The sequence below is a fragment of the Schistocerca piceifrons genome, chromosome 8 (genome assembly GCF_021461385.2).
Source record: "Schistocerca piceifrons isolate TAMUIC-IGC-003096 chromosome 8, iqSchPice1.1, whole genome shotgun sequence".
NCBI classification, from domain to species: Eukaryota; Metazoa; Arthropoda; class Insecta; order Orthoptera; family Acrididae; genus Schistocerca; species Schistocerca piceifrons.
In genome coordinates this window covers 57,581,755-57,602,162 of record NC_060145.1, presented here as the reverse complement: position 1 = coordinate 57,602,162, position 20,408 = coordinate 57,581,755, and the positions used below count along the sequence as shown (strand labels likewise).

At 47.2% G+C, this 20,408-nt stretch overlaps 1 protein-coding gene across 1 annotated transcript in view; it reads left to right on the top strand.

Annotated features, from left to right (window-relative positions):
• The first annotated feature begins 1,215 nt into the window (after positions 1 to 1,215).
• Positions 1,216 to 20,408, top strand: part of LOC124712073 (alpha-crystallin A chain-like) — a 51,724-nt gene continuing 32,531 nt past the window's right edge. Inside the window, exon 1 of the mRNA XM_047242368.1 lies at positions 1,216 to 1,470. Within this exon, the coding sequence (XP_047098324.1) occupies positions 1,216 to 1,470 (255 nt within the window). The remainder of the gene's footprint in view (positions 1,471 to 20,408) is intronic.

Below are 20,408 nucleotides of genomic sequence, written 5' to 3'. Positions count from 1 at the left end.
CTAAAGAATTCATCCATATTAAGAGAACCTCGCACGAAGTAATGGCCGCTTTCGACAGGGGATCTCAAGTTGATTCCGTATTTCTACATTTCCGGAAAGCTTTTGACACCGTTCCTCACAAGCGACTTCTAATAAAACTGCGGGCCTATCCGGTATCGTCTCAGTTGTGCGACTGGATTCGTGATTTCCTGTCAGGAAGGTCGCAGTTCGCAGTAATAGACGGCAAATCATCGAATGATATCAGGTGTTCCCCAGGGAAGCGTCTTGGGACCTCTGCTGTTCCTGGTCTATATAAATGACCTGGGTGACAATCTGAGCAGCTCTCTTAGGTTGTTCGCAGATGATGCTGTAATTTACCGTCTAGTAAGGTCATCCGAAGACCAGTATCAGTTGCAAAGCGATTTAGAAAAGATTGCTGTATGGTGTGGCAGGTGGCAGTTGACGCTAAATAACGAAACGTGTGAGGTGATCCACATGAGTTCCAAAAGAAATCCGTTGGGATTCGATTACTCTATAAATAGTACAATTCTCAAGGCTGTCAATTCAACTAAGTACCTGAGTGTTAAAATTACGAACAACTTCAGTTGGAAAGACCACATAGATAATATTGTGGGGAAGGCGAGCCAAAGGTTGCGTTTCATTGGCAGGACACTTAGAAGATGCAACAAGTCCACTAAAGAGACAGCTTACACTACACTCGTTCCTCCTCTGTTAGAATACTGCTGTGCGGTGTGGGATCCTTACCAGGTGAGATTGACGGAGGACATAGAAAGGGTGCAAAAAAGGGCAGCTCGTTTTGTATTATTACATAATAGGGGAGAGAGTGTGGCAGATATGATACGCGAGTTGAGATGGAAGTCATTAAAGCAAAGACGTTTTTCGTCGCGGCGAGATCTATTTACGAAATTTCAGTCACCAACTTTCTCTTCCGAATGCGAAAATATTTTGTTGAGCCCAACCTACATAGGTAGGAATGATCATCAAAATAAAATAAGAGAAATCAGAGCTCGAACAGAAAGGTTTTAGGTGTTTGTTTTTCCCGCCCGCTGTCCGGGAGTGGAATGGTAGAGAGATAGTATGATTGTGGTTCGATGAACCCTCTGCTAAGCACTTAAATGTGAATTGCAGAGTAATCATGTAGATGTAGATGTAGAACCTACATCGTTTCAGTTGAGGATATTGCCAAACTGTGGCTCTCTGTGCCGCCAGGTCCCCATGTCCCAGAGGAGGATCTGCTACTGGCCGGGGCAGACGGACTGGGCTCGGGGCTGGCTGTTTCTGGACCTCGACGACAGCGACAGCGACAGCGACGACGAACTGAACGTGGCACGCCTAGGCGCGACCACGTCGTGCTATGACCCGTCCGCGGCTCTAGACGCTTGCTGCTGTTCGTACAATCGGCCCTGGCGCCACACTCCTGAGGTCAAGTCTGGCTTCTCCAAAATCGAGCGCAGCAAGGACGGCTTCAAGGTAAGCAGCTAGACGATATCTGCTTCCCTTAAACTGTTGTTTTCAGTTTACATGCGAACCAAAAAATTATTACCCTTACTGTGAAACTAGCTGATTACCCAGCGTTGCCAGCTTAAGAGGAAAGGCCGCTGGACCTGATGGGATACTAGCTCGATTTTACACAGAGTACGCGAAGGAACTTGCCCCCCTTCTTGCAGCGGTGTACCGTAGGTCTCTAGAAGAGCGTAGCGTTCCAAAGGATTGGAAAAGGGCACAGGTCATCCCCGTTTTCAAGAAGGGACGTCGAACAGATGTGCAGAACTATAGACCTATATTTCTAACGTCGATCAGTTGTAGAATTTTGGAACACGTATTATGTTCGAGTATAATGACTTTTCTGGAGACTAGAAATGTACTGTGTAGGAATCAGCATGGGTTTCGAAAAAGACGATCGTGTGAAACCCAGCTCGCGCTATTCGTCCGCGAGACTCAGAGGGCCATAGACGCGGGTTCCCAGGTAGATGCCGTGTTTCTTGACTTCCGCAAATTCCCCACAGTCGTTTAATGAACAAAGTAAGAGCATATGGACTATCAGACCAATTGTGTGATTGGATTGAAGAGTTCCTAGATAACAGAACGCAGCATGTCAATGGAGAGAAGTCTTCCGAAGTAAGAGTGATTTCAGGTGTGCCGTAGGGGAGTGTCGTAGGACCGTTGCTATTCACAATATACATATATGACCTTGTGGATGACATCGGAAGTTCACTGAGGCTTTTTGCGGATGATGCTGTGGTATATCGAGAGGTTGTAACAATTGAAAATTGTACTGAAATGCAGGAGGATCTGCAGCGAATTGACGCATGGTGCAGGGAATGGCAATTGAATCTCATTGTAGACAAGTGTAATGTGCTGCGAATATACAGAAAGATAGATCCTTTATCATTTAGCTACAAAATAGCAGGTCAGCAACTGGAAGCGGTTAATACCATAAATTATCTGGGAGTACGCATTAGAAGTGATTTAAAATGGAATGATCCTATAAAGTTGATCGTCGGTAAAGCAGATGCCAGACTGAGATTCATTGGAAGAATCCTAAGGAAATGCAATCCGAAAACAAAGGAAGTAGGTTACAGTACGCTTGTTCGCCCACTGCTTGAATACTGCTCACCAGTGTGGGATCCGTACCAGATAGGGTTGATAGAAGAGATAGAGAAGATCCAACGGAGAGCAACGCACTTCGTTACAGGGTCATTTAGTAATGGCGAAATCGTTACGGAGATGACAGATAAACTCCAGTGGAAGACTCTGCAGGAGAGACGCTCAGTAGCTCGGTACGAGCTTTTGTTGAAGTTTCGAGAACATACCTTCACCGAGGAGTCAAGCAGTATAATGCTCCGTCGTACGTATATCTCGCGAAGAGACCATGAGGATAAAATCAGAGAGATTAGAGCCCACACAGAGGCATACCGACAATCCTTCTTTCCACGAACAATACGAGACTGGAATAGTAGGGAGAACCGATAGAGGTACTCAAGGTACCCTCCGCCACACACAGTCACGTGGCTTGCGGAGTATGGATGTAGATGTAGATGTAGAAGATATTACTGACTGCAATAAAAGAACACAATGGTCGCTCTCGAGCGCTGTAGGTGGTGCTGAACTGCTACCATGCCACTGTGTGGACCTTCATCCCTGATGAAAGTCATGGCACTGAAGTATTGTTGAACAGAACTTGCGCTCCTGCCTTTCTTACTTCTCTCTCCAACTTGCCTTTAACAAATCTATGACGAGCTCAGTGGAGTGCTGGTAAGTCTTAACCACAGATCAAACTACCTCACATTTAGTATTTAAACAAAAAGGCCAAGGACCTGCTTTCTATGGAATATCGTCATAGTAAGACAAACAAATTAGGACTGCATGGTTATACAGTTCAAGGAAAGAAAAATGACGCACCACGACAGAATTATCCTAACGGGACGGAATCCCACTGCTGTCCAGTGCATCTACAGACACTTCTTCGTCCTGGAATCTCATTGACTGGAGTAGAATTGTCTTCAGTGATGAGTCTCGCTTCAAATTGAGCCCCAATGGTCAGCGAAGATGGGTCTAGAGACGCCCTAGACGTCGATGGGAGACCAATCTGACTTTCGCCCGCCGTAAGGTCCTGCAACCGGGAGTGATGGTCTGGATGCCATTTCATTTCATAGCAGAACCCCTTGGTTGTCATCAAGGCACTCTCACAGCATAGCAATACGTCGACGATGTTCTGCGCCCCGTTTTGTTGCCCTTCATGGCAAGCCATTCTGGGATTGAATTTCAGCAAGACAATGCCCTCCAAAACGTGGCGAAAGTTTCTACTACTTGTCTTCATGCTTGTCAAACTCTACCTTGGCCAGCAGGGTCACCCGATCTCTCCCCAATAGACAGCGTTTGGAGCAGTATGGGCAGGGCGCTCCAACTAGCTCGGGATTTTGACGATCTAACACGCCAGTTGGAGAGAATTTGGCAGTATATCCCTCAGGAGGACATGCAATAACTCTATCAACCAATGTCAAGCCGAATAACTGCTAGCGTAAGGACCAGAGGTGGAGCAACTCTTTAATGACCTTCTCAATTTGTGAAGCTCTTTCTCTTGAATACATCATCCTGTATTTTTTCTCTGAAACTGTAATCATTTGCTTGACCGTGCGTGTATATGACATCTACCGACTTCCGTCCCATTTGGATACTTCCTTCGTAGTGCGTCTTTTATTCTCTTAGAGTGTATTTGTTTTTAGTGTGTGTCCTATCCAGGATGTGTTGTAGGGCAATAGTTTGGGTATGAGATGCAAATCGAGTCTAAGTTTAATAAGTTATTTATTTACTTTAATGTCTCAACTCACACCATTTTAATGTGGCAGAGAATAACTTTCCACACTAGGAGCACAAAGTTACCTAAAACTTTTAAACGTTGTGCTCTCTAGAAGCTCAGTTCAGTGATGAATGTCCTTCTGACACTATGAGGAGGTACCTCAATTACGTGGAAGACTGCTTGGGAACGTTGCAAGCTTTTATAAGCAGCGCACCTCGCAAATGCAAGGTAAACGAGACCAAGATCCATAAACAACACAATTAATCACGGAACGCAAATTTAGCAGCATACTCCGCAGTTTGTGAGCTGCTCAGAAAGTGGATAGTGCAAATGCGAAACGCAACACTCACTCCAAACGTTGAAAATGTGTACCCCAATCGGCAACCAAACAAAACTCCCCACTTTTGGAAAAACTCTCCATGGAAGGTACGATACCCAACCATTGCCACAGTGATCAACGTCAATTTCGCTTTACTGGCATGAATACAGGGGAACCTTGTAGAAATTCCTCATTCCTGGCTCATAGAGTGCATATTAACATGCGAGCTGATATCGGCTGCTAGCCATGTTCCACTCATTGGTCGAGCCCTTCGCACCTAAGCGTGGTGGTGGGCAAAGTTGATTTGATTGGATAACAAAATCTGGAGGGAGAGGCAACTGATTTTATTGTGGAGGCCGAGGATTCTTGTGGCGGCCTGTTCTTAGATTTGTACAGGGAGGTGAACTGACACACACAGTCCTACCCTAGGGACTTGCAGTGGCTTGATGGCAGCTGCCTTCAACAGAGACCTCTGCATTCGCCACCAAAGCGTGGAGTAGGATTGTACCGCAACTGCTTCCATGAATTGCAGTGTCCTGGGGACCCACTTCCCTTCTCCAGAGCATCTGTGACTGAATTCAGAAGGAAAACCTGGGCCTGCTCATTTCTTAAGCAAGATAATCGGAAGCCTTCTTCCTGAGTTAGCATGAGTCGCACTCTTCTCAAAAGCAGTTAAAAAATGAGTAGAATGGTAAAAAGGAGCTATTGTATTTGGATGTGCACATGGCCACACTGGGAATGAAGTTGCCCGATGTGCTGGTGTGTCAGTGTGGGCTGCCCGACATCTCTACATGGAGTGGTGTGCCAGGCACAGCCATGTAACACCGCGTTAGGGCAGTGGTCCCAAAAACATCCTATCCACCAGGGGCTAGAGACGCATTTCACGCTGTGGCAATCACAATCGGTTTTAAACCTGGCAGGTACTGCTGTTGTTAGTGATTGTAGGTCCATATCAACAGTTTCTGAGCGACTGTTCGGAAAAGGATCTGTATGCAATAAATATTTGGAGATTTGGAGAAGGATTCCTCGTAAGAAGCCATTACTCACAGAAATACATGAAGGTGCACGTCTTCAGCTCAGGAAGTGGACTATGTAGCCGACTGTAGGAATGTAATGTCTTCCGACAAGTAGCGATTTTGCACCAAAACCCAATGAGGTTTTTTTATGTAGAGTGCAGAGAGCGTAGTTCAGGTCGGAGTTGCTTCTGTGATGTTTTGGTAATGTCTTTCGCACCATCACTTGAACCCACTCATTTTTTCGTCTGTTTTTTTAAGCACATTCTTAAAATACAAGCAATAGCATATGTAATTTGCAAACAGATCTTTAAATTTTTATATAATCAGTTGCGTCATTCGTTGCCATCAGGAATTCGTTGAAAGTTCCGTGATGTGACCTGCTGGCACGTTTTGCAACAGTATGGCGAACGGTTTGCCTTGGTGCTCCACAGTCGCGTTTTAAAGATGAAGCCCTAGCCATTTATAAAGAAAAGCTCCGCTCGTGCCATGATTAGAGCGTATTCTGTTAATAGTTGTTCATATTCTGCACGGTTGGTCAAAGGCAGGGGGTCTCTTCCTTGCACGTTGCAAGTTATGGTAATGTGAAGTGTAAGCCTCTGACCAGTCTCGTTCCCATGCGTCATTTAAGTTGCACTGAGAAGTGTATAGTTCCATGGTTGTTTTCGTGGGTGGTTTTCTTGATCGATGTCAGTTGCAATTTTGTAAACGTCTCTATGGTAATGCATCAGTGTTGTCAAAACTCTGCAGCCGTTTGCACTTCGTAGATGAAAGCTCGTAACAGTGCTGCGAGCTGTCAGGCACCTTCTTCCACTCGACTACAGGTCGTATCTCTGCTGCGGTGTTTTGCAGATGATTCTTGTAGGACAGTGTCGGATTCAATGAAATCCCTACATATTTTGGGTACTGAATGCGGTGAAGTAGTCACCAAATTTAACATGGAGGTGTTTATTCGCCTGTCTATCCCACGAATGAAAGCAAGCTGTCTCTATTTTTGTGGGGTTTGGTTTCAGTCTCCATTTCCGAAAGTATGTTCTCGTTATTACCAGGTAAGACGTTAAGATGGCTTCAGTTGCTTCAAAATTTCCTTGCGCCAGTTATCGGCGTAAACAAACTTGTGAGATGTAGTTTCAAGCATAATGGATATGTATAGATTAAACAGCAGTGAGCGAGGACATGTTCCATAGGTAGACCATCGTTTAGCGTCATTGAAGAGCTTATCCTGTTGCCCAGTATGATTCGAAATGACCTCCCGGCAAGCAAGTTTGACTGTTTTTCAGAGTGGGATTATATGAACGAGTTTGTAGAGAAGACAGTGTCTCCAGACTATATCGTAAGCTGGTGAGAGATGTTTTTAAGACCAACAGCTACACCTTGCTTCACATCTTCATAATCTATGTAATGGAAATTCTCGTCTTCCAAGATGACGACATCAGTGTTCACTGGTCCGACGAACACTCAGGTACCTTATCTAATCTCGAATGGCACGATAAGCCACCCTATTTTAATACCACAAAAAACCTGGAGCTATATGGAACAGTGGGCGAGTTGTAACAATCAACCTCTTCGCGGTTTCGTAGTCCCGTGGTGTCTAAACATCAGTGTGTGGAGTTAGATGGATGTGGCATACCTGAAGAAACTGTGGACTCTATTCCTCGCTTAATAATTGTGGCCATTGCCAAGGCAAGACGCGTTGTTACACGGTATCAACGTAACGCCACCTGGGGGTGAATATATTTTTTCCAGTGTTCTTATTTTATGTTGCCCATTCCAACTCCTGCCCACCAGCAGAGATGAAACAGCAATTGGATTCTCACCAGTTAGCCTACGGCTTCAAGGACCTGTGATTATGAAACTAATAAAAGTCAGTGATTCTTCAACTTTTCCAGGTGTATTTCGTGATGATGTAGTTCGCCGGTGAACGCCCAGAAGTCAGTGTCGAACGGTCAAGCGAACCAGTTTGCCATCATCAGGTCGGTTGATGAACTGATTGCCTAGAAGCTGGCGCAGTGCTTTTACGCCCAGACCCTAGCTTCCAGCCGGGTGCTCTATTTGCGGTCCGCACCCAGGTGCGAGCACACATCCATCATCTCCTTCCCCCTCCTCCTCCTCTTCCCCCTCCTCATCCCATCAACACGGCGCTTACGCCACGTTTCGCTCCCGAGGACGTATGCTGGAGGCGTCTTGGCTGTTGCTGCTTCTGCCTCTGAAATCAGTTTGTTGTGGGATATCTCCTCCCACTTCTTAAGCAGACTGACAAGATAAGCGCAGGTTGCCAGTGCTTACTAAGGATGTAGCCAGTCACGGCTGACCAGCAGTTCTCTTACTCTCCCCTTAATCTCTATAGATTCTTTAATGACACAGTCTCAGAAGTTAGATGTCTGTATAAGTACCATTGGTCATAGTCCATCCTGTATAATGAAGTCTGCAGTGCGTTCACTGACGAAAAGTGCAACAAGATAAAGTTAACAACACAGCAAGCTATCATAAACTGTAACGAAATTAAGCAACGCAAGTTGCGTAGCAAAGTAGACAATTAACGAGATGCTTTTATAACGCAACGGAAACGACCTTGCCGCAGTGGATACACCGGTTCCCGCGAGATCACCGAAGTTAAGCGCTGTCGGGCATGGTCGGCACTTGGATGGGTGACCATCCAGGCCGCCTTGCGCTGATGCCATTTTTCGGGGTGCACTCATCGTGATGCCAATTGAGGAGCTACTCGACCGATTAGTAGCGGCTTCGGTCAAGAATACCATCATAACGACCGGGAGAGCGGTGAGCTGACCCCACGCCCCTCCTATCCGCATCCTCCACTGAGGATGACACGGCGGTCGGATGGTCCCGGTAGGCCACTCGTGGCCTGAAGATGGAGTGCTTTTTTTTTTATAACGCAACAGTGATATTTACATTTCCGTAAAATCGACATACCGGGCACCCATTAGTACCAAACGGTGGCCATGAGATGAGTGACCCTCTGTTGAGCAGTGACTGAATGGCCCAGCAAGGAGGCCCAGAGCAGAATGACCCAGAATCTTAGTTCGCAGCGCTCAACCAGCTTACTTTCTAAAATACTATATGAAGGGGACGACTTCTTGCTGTTGCCAATGTGACAGACGAGAATATGGCTAATTTAATGAGTGAACGGGGGAATGCTGCAGAAACTTCGCTCTCTTGGCGTTCAAAACGCACCTTAACAAAAGGGAAATTGGTAGTTTGATGGAGCAGTGTCCTGTCAATTGGTCGGTATCTTCGATCCAAGTGGGGCGGCTCAGTTCGATTGGCTGCACTAAATTTTGGAGTGAAAGCAATGGACCTGCCGACGCTGGGCGGGTGGTGTCTTGGTGTCTCGTCCTTTGATGTCCCACCAGAATAGGCAGAAATTACGTGCTCAGCTATCGTCTGAGGATGGCGGTGGCAGAGCGGCGCTCACCACTGAAGGCTAGGAGAGGCGCCGGCTCCGACAGGCTGCAGCCTTAGGCCGGTATTACACTGTCAAATTTCTTTGACGTAAATATTTGACATATCAACTTTGACAAAGAAAGCAGTTTGGGATGCTATAAAAAAGGAAATGGGTAGAGGCAAACAAACGCAGAATAACAAACTGCATAACATACTGCATAAATGATCCACAACACTTAGCAAACTACATAAGCGAGCATTATTCAAGTATTGCAGAGAAATTACAGCAAAAAATCCCCAAAACCAATATAACACCTGTAAATAATTTTGCACTAAATACAATGATGTTATTTACAACGACAGAGAATGAAGTCAATAAAACTGTTCAAAAACTAAAAAATAAAAAGTCATTAGGCTTAGATGAAGTACCAATGTGTGTACTGAAACAATGCATAGAGATTATACAAGGCCCCTTAACAAATGTAATAAACGAAAAAAAAAAATAGATCATACCTCTATAGACTGAGTAACAAATGCAAAATCTCTAGGAATGAATATTGATTCTCAGTTGAAGTGGTGTGAACACACAAAGGTACTTGCAAACAGAATGTCATCAGAATGTTACGCCCTTAGAATACTATAAGTGTGTAACATGCAGTGCCTTTTAGTTACATACTATTCATATGTACACTCAGTTCCTAACTATGGCATTCTTTTTTGGGGAACAAATGTACAAAATATGAACACAATTTTCAACCTCCAGAAAAGAGCCATAAGAATAATAATCAAAAATAGTAGTCAATCTCATTGTAAAGATCTGTTCAAAACACTGGGGATTTTAACTGCTCCGTGTGAATACATTTACCAGTCAGTTGTACACATCAAAAATAACATTGGTAATTATTGCACAAACAACTCTGTCCATGACCATGGAACAAGAGGTAGATTCAACTTACATTTACCAAGCAAAAATAAACGTAAAACTCAAAATAGCATTTTCTACCAAGGAATAAAACTGCACAATAAATTACCAAAAGAAATTAAAGAAATTGCAAAAAATATACCTATTTAAAAAGGCAGCTAAAAAGTACCTGTTATGCAATACATTTCATACATTGAAGGATTTCTCAGATAAAACAGAGTAGGGGTTTGGTAAAAACGAATGTTATACGAATAAATAATAATAATGATTATAAAACATCCAACATTCCACATAACACCTTAACACTATGCTTTTTTTCCTTCTTTTTTCCTTTTCTATAAATACTTACCATCAACCTAAGCATAGCACAACACTAACACCTCTTCCACTTTCTGAGCTCAACATCTCACTCATTATAGAGGGATGCTGACTGAGTTTTCCAGGATACAAAATGGGATTTGTGGTACAGAAAATGGCCCAGAGAGCACCGGTGTATGTGTGCGTTTGTGTGTGTAGTGAGTGAAGTGTTACGAAACAATGTGTGTATAGTGTGTGCACTGACTAATAGTAGGATATGAGTGAACAGTGTGGCATTACATTATTTCAAGTTATTTGTATAAAAAGTATTGTATACCAGGAGTAACTATAATGATTGTCTCTAACTAGAAGTCTGTAAATGTATTTGTGTACGAATGAGCTTATTTTAAATTGGTCTAAACCTGTAAATACTTTGACATGTCGTATATCCTTGTAAAAAGATGAATAAAGCTACTACTACTGCTAGTGCTAGGTGATAAAGTAATATCGGCCTTATTTCCACAAAAACTGGCCTCCTCCCAAGAAAGAGGACCCAGACGTCTCAATGGGAGGACACCTCAACCACTGAGAAAAATTCAAAGTTTTCCTCCTATCAAATGTACCTAGTACACTCTAAATAAAATTAAGCAGAAAATGATGGTAAAAGTCAGTCAATATCGTTTAGCTATATGTAACAGTAATGCCACAATAAATTGCACTTTCATCATTACTACGCCTTTAAAAAGCAGTGGTGGACTTTAATTTATAATATTTACAGTTGTTGTGTGAAGTTGAATAATTATAACATTGTGAAATTAATTTCGTTTACAGGTATTCTGTAATTAATGTTAAAAGTCTTTATTATTACTCTGTCTATAGCTTGAACCATTTTCATTGGAACACTATAATCTACATATTACTTTCCTTTCTTCGAGTCTCATGGAACTTTTTGCATCTCATATGCAGAACACCATTATTTTCGTTATTGACAATGTGTTTCTTTAATTCATTTCTTCAAGCAGACAAAACATTTACACGCAACTTTAAAAGTCTGCGCAAGTGCCAATTATTTCCTTCGTACTCATATTGATTTCAGATATTTCTCATACTAGAGATTGATTGTGTCTTCTCACACCCGTTCAAAGCCATTTACGAATACTTTTATTTAATTTCGAATATTTCTTCAAGTTTTTATTATTGTTTGCTTGAAACTTTCGCTTTCTCCTTAATATTTACCTCTTCCATTGGAGATTTTCTTTTCTTTTGCTTTCTTCTTGGTTGCAACACGTTTTGATACACTCCTGGAAATGGAAAAAAGAACACATTGACACCGGTGTGTCAGACCCACCATACTTGCTCCGGACACTGCGAGAGGGCTGTACAAGCAATGATCACACGCACGGCACAGCAGACACACCAGGAACCGCGGTGTTGGCCGTCGAATGGCGCTAGCTGCGCAGCATTTGTGCACCGCCGCCGTCAGTGTCAGCCAGTTTGCCGTGGCATACGGAGCTCCATCGCAGTCTTTAACACTGGTAGCATGGCGCGACAGCGTGGACGTGAACCGTATGTGCAGTTGACGGACTTTGAGCGAGGGCGTATAGTGGGCATGCGGGAGGCCGGGTGGACGTACCGCCGAATTGCTCAACACGTGGGGTGTGAGGTCTCCACAGTACATCGATGTTGTCGCCAGTGGTCGGCGGAAGGTGCACGTGCCCGTCGACCTGAGACCGGACCGCAGCGACGCACGGATGCATGCCAAGACCGTAGGATCCTACGCAGTGCCGTAGGGGACCGCACCGCCACTTCCCAGCAAATTAGGGACACTGTTGCTCCTGGGGTATCGGCGAGGACCATTCGCAACCGTCTCCATGAAGCTGGGCTACGGTCCCGCACACCGTTAGGCCGTCTTCCGCTCACGCCCCAACATCGTGCAGCCCGCCTCCAGTGGTGTTGCGACAGGCGTGAATGGAGGGACGAATGGAGACGTGTCGTCTTCAGCGATGAGAGTCGCTTCTGCCTTGGTGCCAATGATGGTCGTATGCGTGTTTGGCGCCGTGCAGGTGAGCGCCACAATCAGGACTGCATACTACCGAGGCACACAGGGCCAACACCCGGCATCATGGTGTGGGGAGCGATCTCCTACACTGGCCGTACACCACTGGTGATCGTCGAGGGGACACTGAATAGTGCACGGTACATCCAAACCGTCATCGAACCCATCGTTCTACCATTCCTAGACCGGCAAGGGAACTTGCTGTTCCAACAGGACAGTGCACGTCCGCATGTATCCCGTGCCACCCAACGTGCTCTAGAAGGTGTAAGTCAACTACCCTGGCCAGCAAGATCTCCGGATCTGTCCCCCATTGAGCATGTTTGGGACTGGATGAAGCGTCGTCTCACGCGGTCTGCACGTCCAGCACGAACGCTGGTCCAACTGAGGCGCCAGGTGGAAATGGCATGGCAAGCCGTTCCACAGGACTACATCCAGCATCTCTACGATCGTCTCCATGGGAGAATAGCAGCCTGCATTACTGCGAAAGGTGGATATACACTGTACTAGTGCCGACATTGTGCATGCTCTGTTGCCTGTGTCTATGTGCCTGTTGTTCTGTCAGTGTGATCATGTGATGTATCTGACCCCAGGAATGTGTCAATAAAGTTTCCCCTTCCTGGGACAATGAATTCACGGTGTTCTTATTTCAATTTCCAGGAGTGTATTTAAATAAGCGCCTTTGTTAAATGTCTGTCTGCCGTGTTCCCTCAGACTAGACCGACTGCAGATTGGTAGACACTGCAGTGTGAACACTGTTCAGCGTGGTGGGTGAAGGGGGGGAGGGAGGGGGAGGAAAGGGTGGTGGTACGGTGGCACCTGTGAGTTAAATCCGGCGATCGCGGCGGCCACGCGGTTTGGCCACCTCTGGATTCTTCACCATATCGTCTGTTGAGGTGTGTCCTAACGGTTCGTGAGAAGTGAGCTGGTGCACCATCATGCTGAAACCACATCTCCTGACGCGCATTGCGTGGCAGATTCCAAGAACAGATCCAATACGTTTTGTAGGAAGATCGGGTATACAGGATCGGTTAGCTTAAGTGGAAGGAGGTGTGACCCAATCACATGACCCTCTACAATATCAGCCCTCGCGTTAATATCAAACCGGTGCTGAAATCCGTGGCACGAGAGTTTTCGTCTGCCCAGACATGGCTGTTCCGCGAATTCAGAACACATTCCCTAAAGAACTTACATTCATCTGTGAACAGAACTCGTTGTGGAAACAGGTGTGTCGAAGCAGCAGTGCAGGAACCACGTGCAGTAGGCATCGCGTTGTGGAAAGTTTGTTGGACCAATTGCGTGAACCCTTTATTATTATTATTATTATTTTTTAAACTATGCGACTTAACGTCTGTGGTCATCAGTCCCCTAGAACGTAGAACTACTTAAACGTAACTAACGCAGGATTCGAACCTGCGACCGTAGCAGTCGCGCGGTTCCGGACTGCGCGCCTAGAACCGCTAGACCACCGCGTCCGGCGAACCCTTTGTTAAGTAGTACGGATGTAATGGTTGCCCCAGACGATGCTGTGACTAGCACCCATTGGCCTCGCAGTTGATAGGGTACTCTTTGACAGATTCTCTTCAAAGTGATGCAGTACATCTTCAAATTGAGGCGTGCGGCGTTGCCGTGGAGCATCACGGACCTGTTTCCTCATGGCGAAGGTGCCTATTTCTCCGAACCGCTGCGTAACTTGGACAAAAAGTTTATGCGATGGCGTGCTACATTGTGGAAAATATCCATAATACAACCGACCAGCAGCTCTTCCGTCGCCTCGGTCTTCCTCATACACAAGGAGCCTGTCTGTGTATTGCTGTAAACGTGTACCGAACCATTTTTACCGAATAGGAGAGGCGTAGGCACTGAATAGGTCTCGCAGCAAGGCAGACGTTAAGAGACATCAGGTGACCGCCTGACGTAGTACAGCGTCATCCTGTCTACCCTATTGCATACCAGGACAAGAAACTCTGAGACTTTTCTCTTTCTCTAAGCAGATGTGGAAGCATTACACATCTGATTGGTTGATTGGTTTAAAAGAGGGGGAAAGGGACCAAACTACGAGGTCATCGGTCCCTTGTTCCTAACAAAACAATGCCACAAGTGTGAGAATAAAACTGATGAGTGGCCGAGCGGTTCTAGGCGCTACAGTCTGGAACCGCGCGACCGCTACGGTCGCAGGTTCGAATCCTGTCTCGGGCATGGATTGTGTGATGTCCTTAGGTTAGTTAGGTTTAAGCAGTTCTAAGTTCTAGGGGACTGAAGTTAAGTCTAATTGTGTTCAGAGCCATTTGAAAACTGATGAGTCATATAACACAAAACGGAAAGAAAGGAAAGACCACAAGAACGAAGAAGGAAAGGCAACAAGGAACAAAAGAGGACAAGAAAACAGAGAGATGCAAGAAACAGGAGAGAGTAAAACAAGAAAGCAGATTACAGTGGCTGGCCGACCACGAAAATAAAAAGGAAAAGCCAGCCACCCTGCAACACTTTAAAACTTCCACCCTAAAAGCACTAGGGTGGAGGACACAGAAGGACAAAGGACAGGCGCTAAAACTCAGATCGAATAATAAAACCCACCCTCACGGATGAAACTTAAAAACCATATCAGCCGATGAGGCGTTGTCTGCTAAAAATCAATGATAACGAGTCCGGCAACCGAAGATGAAGTCGCAGGGCAGCCAAAGAAGGACAGAGCAGAAGGATATGGGCCACTGTCAACCGGGCGCCGCACAGACACTGAGGTGGGTCTTCACGGCGCATGAGGTAGCCGTGGGTCGCCCAGGCGTGGCCAATGCGGAACCTGCAGAGAACCACAGAGTCCTTGTGAGCGGCTCTCATCGAGGACTTCCACTCATTCGTGTGGCTCGCAGTTTGTTGTGCGTACTGAGATTTTGCCATTCCATCTCCCAGGGCTGAAAAACCTTGTGGCGTAATAGCGAATGCAGGTCAGTTGCGGGGATGCCCATCTCCAGAAGTCGTTTCCGTGTAGCCTGTTTGGCCAGCCTGTCAGCAAGTTCATTGTCTGGGATTCCGACGTGACCAGGGGTCCAGACGAACACCACTGAACGGCTGGACCGTTCCAGGGCATAAATAGACTCCTGGATGGACGCTACCAAAGGATGACGAGGGTAGCACTGGTCGATAGTTTTCAGGCTTGCCGGCCGGAGTGGCCGAGCGGTTCTAGGCGCTTCAGTCTCGAACCGCGCGACCGCTACGGACGCAGGTTCGCATTATGCCTCGGACATGGATGTGTGTGGTGTCCTTAGGTTAGTTAGGTTTAAGTAGTTCTAAGTTCTAGGGGACTGATGACCTCCGCTGTTAAGTTCCATAGTGCTCAGAGCCATTTCAACCATTTTCAGGCTGCTCAAGGAGTCAGTACACAAAAGAAAAGACTCTCCAGGGCATGAACGGAGATACTGAAGTGCACGAGACGTGGTCACCAACTCTGCAGTGAATACACTGCAGCCATCGGGTAAGGAATGCTGTTCAATATGGGCGCCGTGAACGTAGGCAAATCCAACGCGACCATCAGCCGTCGGTGTAAACCACTTCAGAGCCCTGGAACACGTCAAGAATCGAGAGGAAGTGACAGCGGAGAGCCACAGGGTTAACAGAGTCCTTAGGGCTACGTGAAAGGTCCAGACGAAGCTGTGGCTGAGGCGTACACCATGGAGGCGTACGTGAGTGGACAGCAAGTAGAGGTGGTAAAGGGAAGGACTCCAGTTTGTAGAGAAGGGACCGCATGCAAACCGCAATCGTTAGCCCCGACCTGGGCCGCCGATGCGGGAGATGGACTGCCGTGGGCAGGAAAAGGAGACAGTAATTCAGATGCTCAGGGGGACTACGAATGTGTGCTGCATAACTGGCGAGCAGTTGTGTACGTCTGATCTGCAATGGAGGGATCCCAGCGTCCACCAGCACACTGGTCACCAGACTCGTCCTAAAAGCTCCTGTCGCTAGTCGAACCCCGCAGTGGTGCACAGGATCGAGTAAATGCAACGCTGAAGGCGCTGCCGAACCATAAACCACACACCCATAGTCAATTCAGGATTGGACAAGGGCTCTGTAGAGCCACAGCAGCGTAGAGTGATCTGCACCCCAACTGGTGTTGCTCAGGCAACGGAGGGCATTGAGGTGCTGCCAGCACTTCTTCTTAAGCTGACGAAGATGAGGGAGCCAAGTCAATCGAGCGTCGAAAACCAGTCCTAGGAATCGATATGTCTCCACTACAGTGAGTGGATCGTCATTAAGGTAAAGTGCTGGTTCCGTATGAACGGTACAGCGCCGACAGAAGTGCCTGACATACGACTTTGCGGCTGAAAACTGGAAGCCGTGGGCTAGAGCCCATGACTGCGCCTTGTGGGTGGCTCCCTGTAGGCGCCACTCGGCAACACCAGTACTGGAGCAGCAGGTCGAAATGCAGAAGTCGTCTGCCTACAGAGAGGTGAGATGGAGGGCCCGATAGCTGCTGCTAGACCGTTAACGGCCACTAAAAATTGAGAGACATTTAATACAGAGCCCTGGGGGGCTCCATTCTCCTGGATATGGATGGAACGATGGGAGGCACCAACTTGGACACGGAAAGTATCGAGCGACAGGAAGTTTTGGATAAAAATCGGGAGCGGGGCCTGGAGACCCCACTCATAAAATGTGGCAAGGATATGATAACGCCAGGTCGTGTCATATGCTTTACGTAAGTCAAAAAAGACGGCAACCAGGTGTTGCCGTCTGAGAAAGGCTGTTCAGATGGCAGACTCGATGGACACAAGATTATCAGTGGTAGAGCGACCCTGGCTGAAGCCTCTCTGACATGGAGCCAGCAGGCCACGTGACTCCAGGACTCAATCCAACCACCGACATACCATACATTCCAGCAGCTTACAAAGAATGTTGGTGAGGCTGATATGCCGATAGCTATCCACATCAAGCGGGTATTTACCGGGTTTGAGCACCGGAATGATGGTGCTCTCCCGCCAATGTGATGGGAAGACGCCATTGCACCAGATCTGGTTGAAAATGACGAGGAGATGTCGCTTGTAGTCAGATGAGAGATGTTTAATCATCTGGCTGTGGTTCCAATCAGACCCAGGAGCTGTGTCAGAGCAATGTGCAAGGGCACTGAGGAGCTCTCACTCTGTAAATGGGGTGTTATAGGATTCACTGCGGTGTGTAGTGAATGAGAGGACGTTCCCTTCCAGCCACTGTTTGAGAGTGCGAAAGGCTGGGGGCCAATTCTCCGACGCAGAGGTTCGACCAAACTGCTCAGCAAAGTGCTCGGCAATCGCGTTTGTGTCAGCAGATAACAAGTCATTTGTGGTAACACTGGGGCCACCTGTTGGAGTCTGATACCCGAAAAGACGTTTGATCTTTGCCCAGACTTGGGAAGGTGACATATGGCACCCAATGGTGAAGACGTATCTCTCCCAACACTCCTGCATCCGTCATTTGATAAGTTGGCGAACACGGGCACGGAGCCGTGTAAAGGCTATGAGGTGCTCCATGGAAGGGTGCCGCTTATGCTGCTGTAGAGCTCACCGACGCTCCTTAATTGCTTCAGCAACTTCTGGCGACCACCAAGGGACTACACGACGCCTCGGGCACCCCAAAGAGCGAGGGATCGCGTTTTCTGCCGGGGAAACAACTGTTGTAGTCACCTGCTCAACCATCACATCGATGTTACCATGTGGGGGAACTTCAACGGTGACAGCAGAGGTGAAAGTTTCCCAGTCCACCTTGTTTAGAGCCCATATGGGCAGGCATCCATGGGCCTGACTGTGGGGCAGTGACAGGAAGATGGGGAAGTGGTCACTACCACACAGGTTGTCATGTGCTCTCCAGTGGATAGATGGGAGAAGTCCTGGGCTGCCAATTGATAAATCAATGGCCGAGTAACTACTATGAGCCAAACTGAAATGTGTGGCGGCCTCAGTGTTTAAGAGGCAGAGGTCAAACCGAGACACTAAAGTTTCGACATCTCTGCCTCAGCCAGTAAGGGTCATGGGCATTAAAATCTCCCGAAAGTAGGAAAGGGTTAGGGAATTTATCAATCAGTGGAGTTAATACATTCAGGGGATCTGCACCATTTGGAAGAAGATATACATTGCACACAGTTATTTCCTGAGTCGTCCTTATTCTGACAGCCACAGCTTCAAGAGGGGTTTGAAGGGGCACAGGTTCACTACAGACTGAGTTTAGGACATAAACACAAACTCCACCTGACACTCGATTATAGTCGCTACGGTTCCTGTAATACCCCTATAGCCACAGAGGGCAGGGGTTCGCATTTCTGGGAGCCAGGTTTCCTGGAGGACAATACAGATAGCAGGTGTGAAGCTTAACAGTAGCCATAGCTCAGCCAGGCGGTGGAAAAAACCACCGCAATTCCACTGGAGGATGACATCGTGAGACTGGGAAGGGATCGAACATACAGTGAGGCAGTTTACGCCTCAGAGTCACCTGCTACCACTGACTTATTGCCTGAGCGGTCTATATCCATTGCGTCTGAGGGTCAGGCGAGATCTAGGCCCTCAGCGGACGCCAAAATCTTCACCCCATCCTCAGACGCAGAGCTTGTAGGTAGCGGTGGTGTGGGTGCCAACGCCATTTTCTTGGTCTTAGGGGTTTTCTTTTTGGATTTCTCTCGCTGCTCCTTGGGCTTCCCTGGCTGGGAGGACTTCACTAGCTCAGTCTCTGGGACTGAGGATGAGTGTGAAGTCGTACGACCAGCTGCTTTTGGGCTGTTCAGCCACTGGCGGGTGTCATATTTCCCACTAATAGAAACCTGGGTAGGGAGGGGCCCAAGGGACCCATTCCTAGCGAGAGAAGCCGAAGAAGACTGACGCTACTCCAGCTTAGAAGTTGGGACAGACGTCCCTGATGGTTGAGGAGGGGTGTTGCTCCCAAGGTAGGTGGTGGAGGAGCAACAGGGGGGGAAATTCCCCCCACCATCAAGGGTGTAGTCTTCCGGCTCTGAGAGGTGACTGGGGTTGGCGGAGCTGATGGTGCCAGAACTGTTGTAGTGGCGGCGTAAGACGATGTCATACACACAGGATGCATGCGTTCAAATTTTCTCTTAGTCTCAGTGTAGGTCAGTCGGTCCAGGGCCTTTACTCCATAATTTTCCTTTCTTTCTGGAGAATCCTGCAGTCTGGCGAGCAAGGCGAATGGTGCTCTCTGCAGTTGACACAGATGGGAGGCGGGGCACATGGAGTATTGGGATGTGATGGGTGTCGGCAATCTCGACATGTGACATTGGAAGTACAGTGGGAAGACATATGGCTGAACTTACAGCACTTAAAGCATTGCATCGGGGGAGCGATATAGGGTTTCACATCACAGTGGTAGACCATCACCCTGACCTTCTCGGGCAATGTATCACCCTCGAAGGCCAAGATGAACACACCGGTGGTAACCTGATTATCCCTCAGATCTCGGTGGACACGCCGGACGAAATGTACACCTCGACGCTCTAAATTGGCGCGCAGTTCATCGTCGGACTGCAAAAGAAGGTCCCTGTGAAATATGTTACCCTGGACCATATTTAAGCTCTTGTGGAGCGTGATGGTTACAGAAACATCCCCCAGCTTGTCACAAGCGAGTAACACCCGTGACTGGGCAGAGGATGCTGTTTTGATCAAGACTGACCCATATCTCATTTTGGACAACCCTCCACCTCTTCGAACTTGTCCTCTAAATGCTCAACAAAAAATTGAGGCTTCATTGTCATGAAAGATTCTCCATCAGCTCTCGAACATACAAGGTACCGGGGTGAATAAGATACACTGCCATCCTTAGCCTGACGTTCCTGCCCTGGTGTGGCCAGGGAGGGGATCAAAAAATGGTTCAAATGACTCTGAGCACTGTGGGACTTAACTTCTGAGGTCATCAGTGCCCTAGAACTTAGAACTACTTAAACCTAACTAACCTAAGGACATCACACACATCCATGCCCGAGGCAGGATTCGAACATGCGACCATAGCGGTCGCCCGGTTCCAGACTGTAGCGCCTAGAACCCCTCGGCCACCCCGGCCGGCGGAGGGGAACAATTTGGGGTTGTACTTCTGTGAGTTGAATTGAGCTCGTGAATGCTTAGAGACTGCTG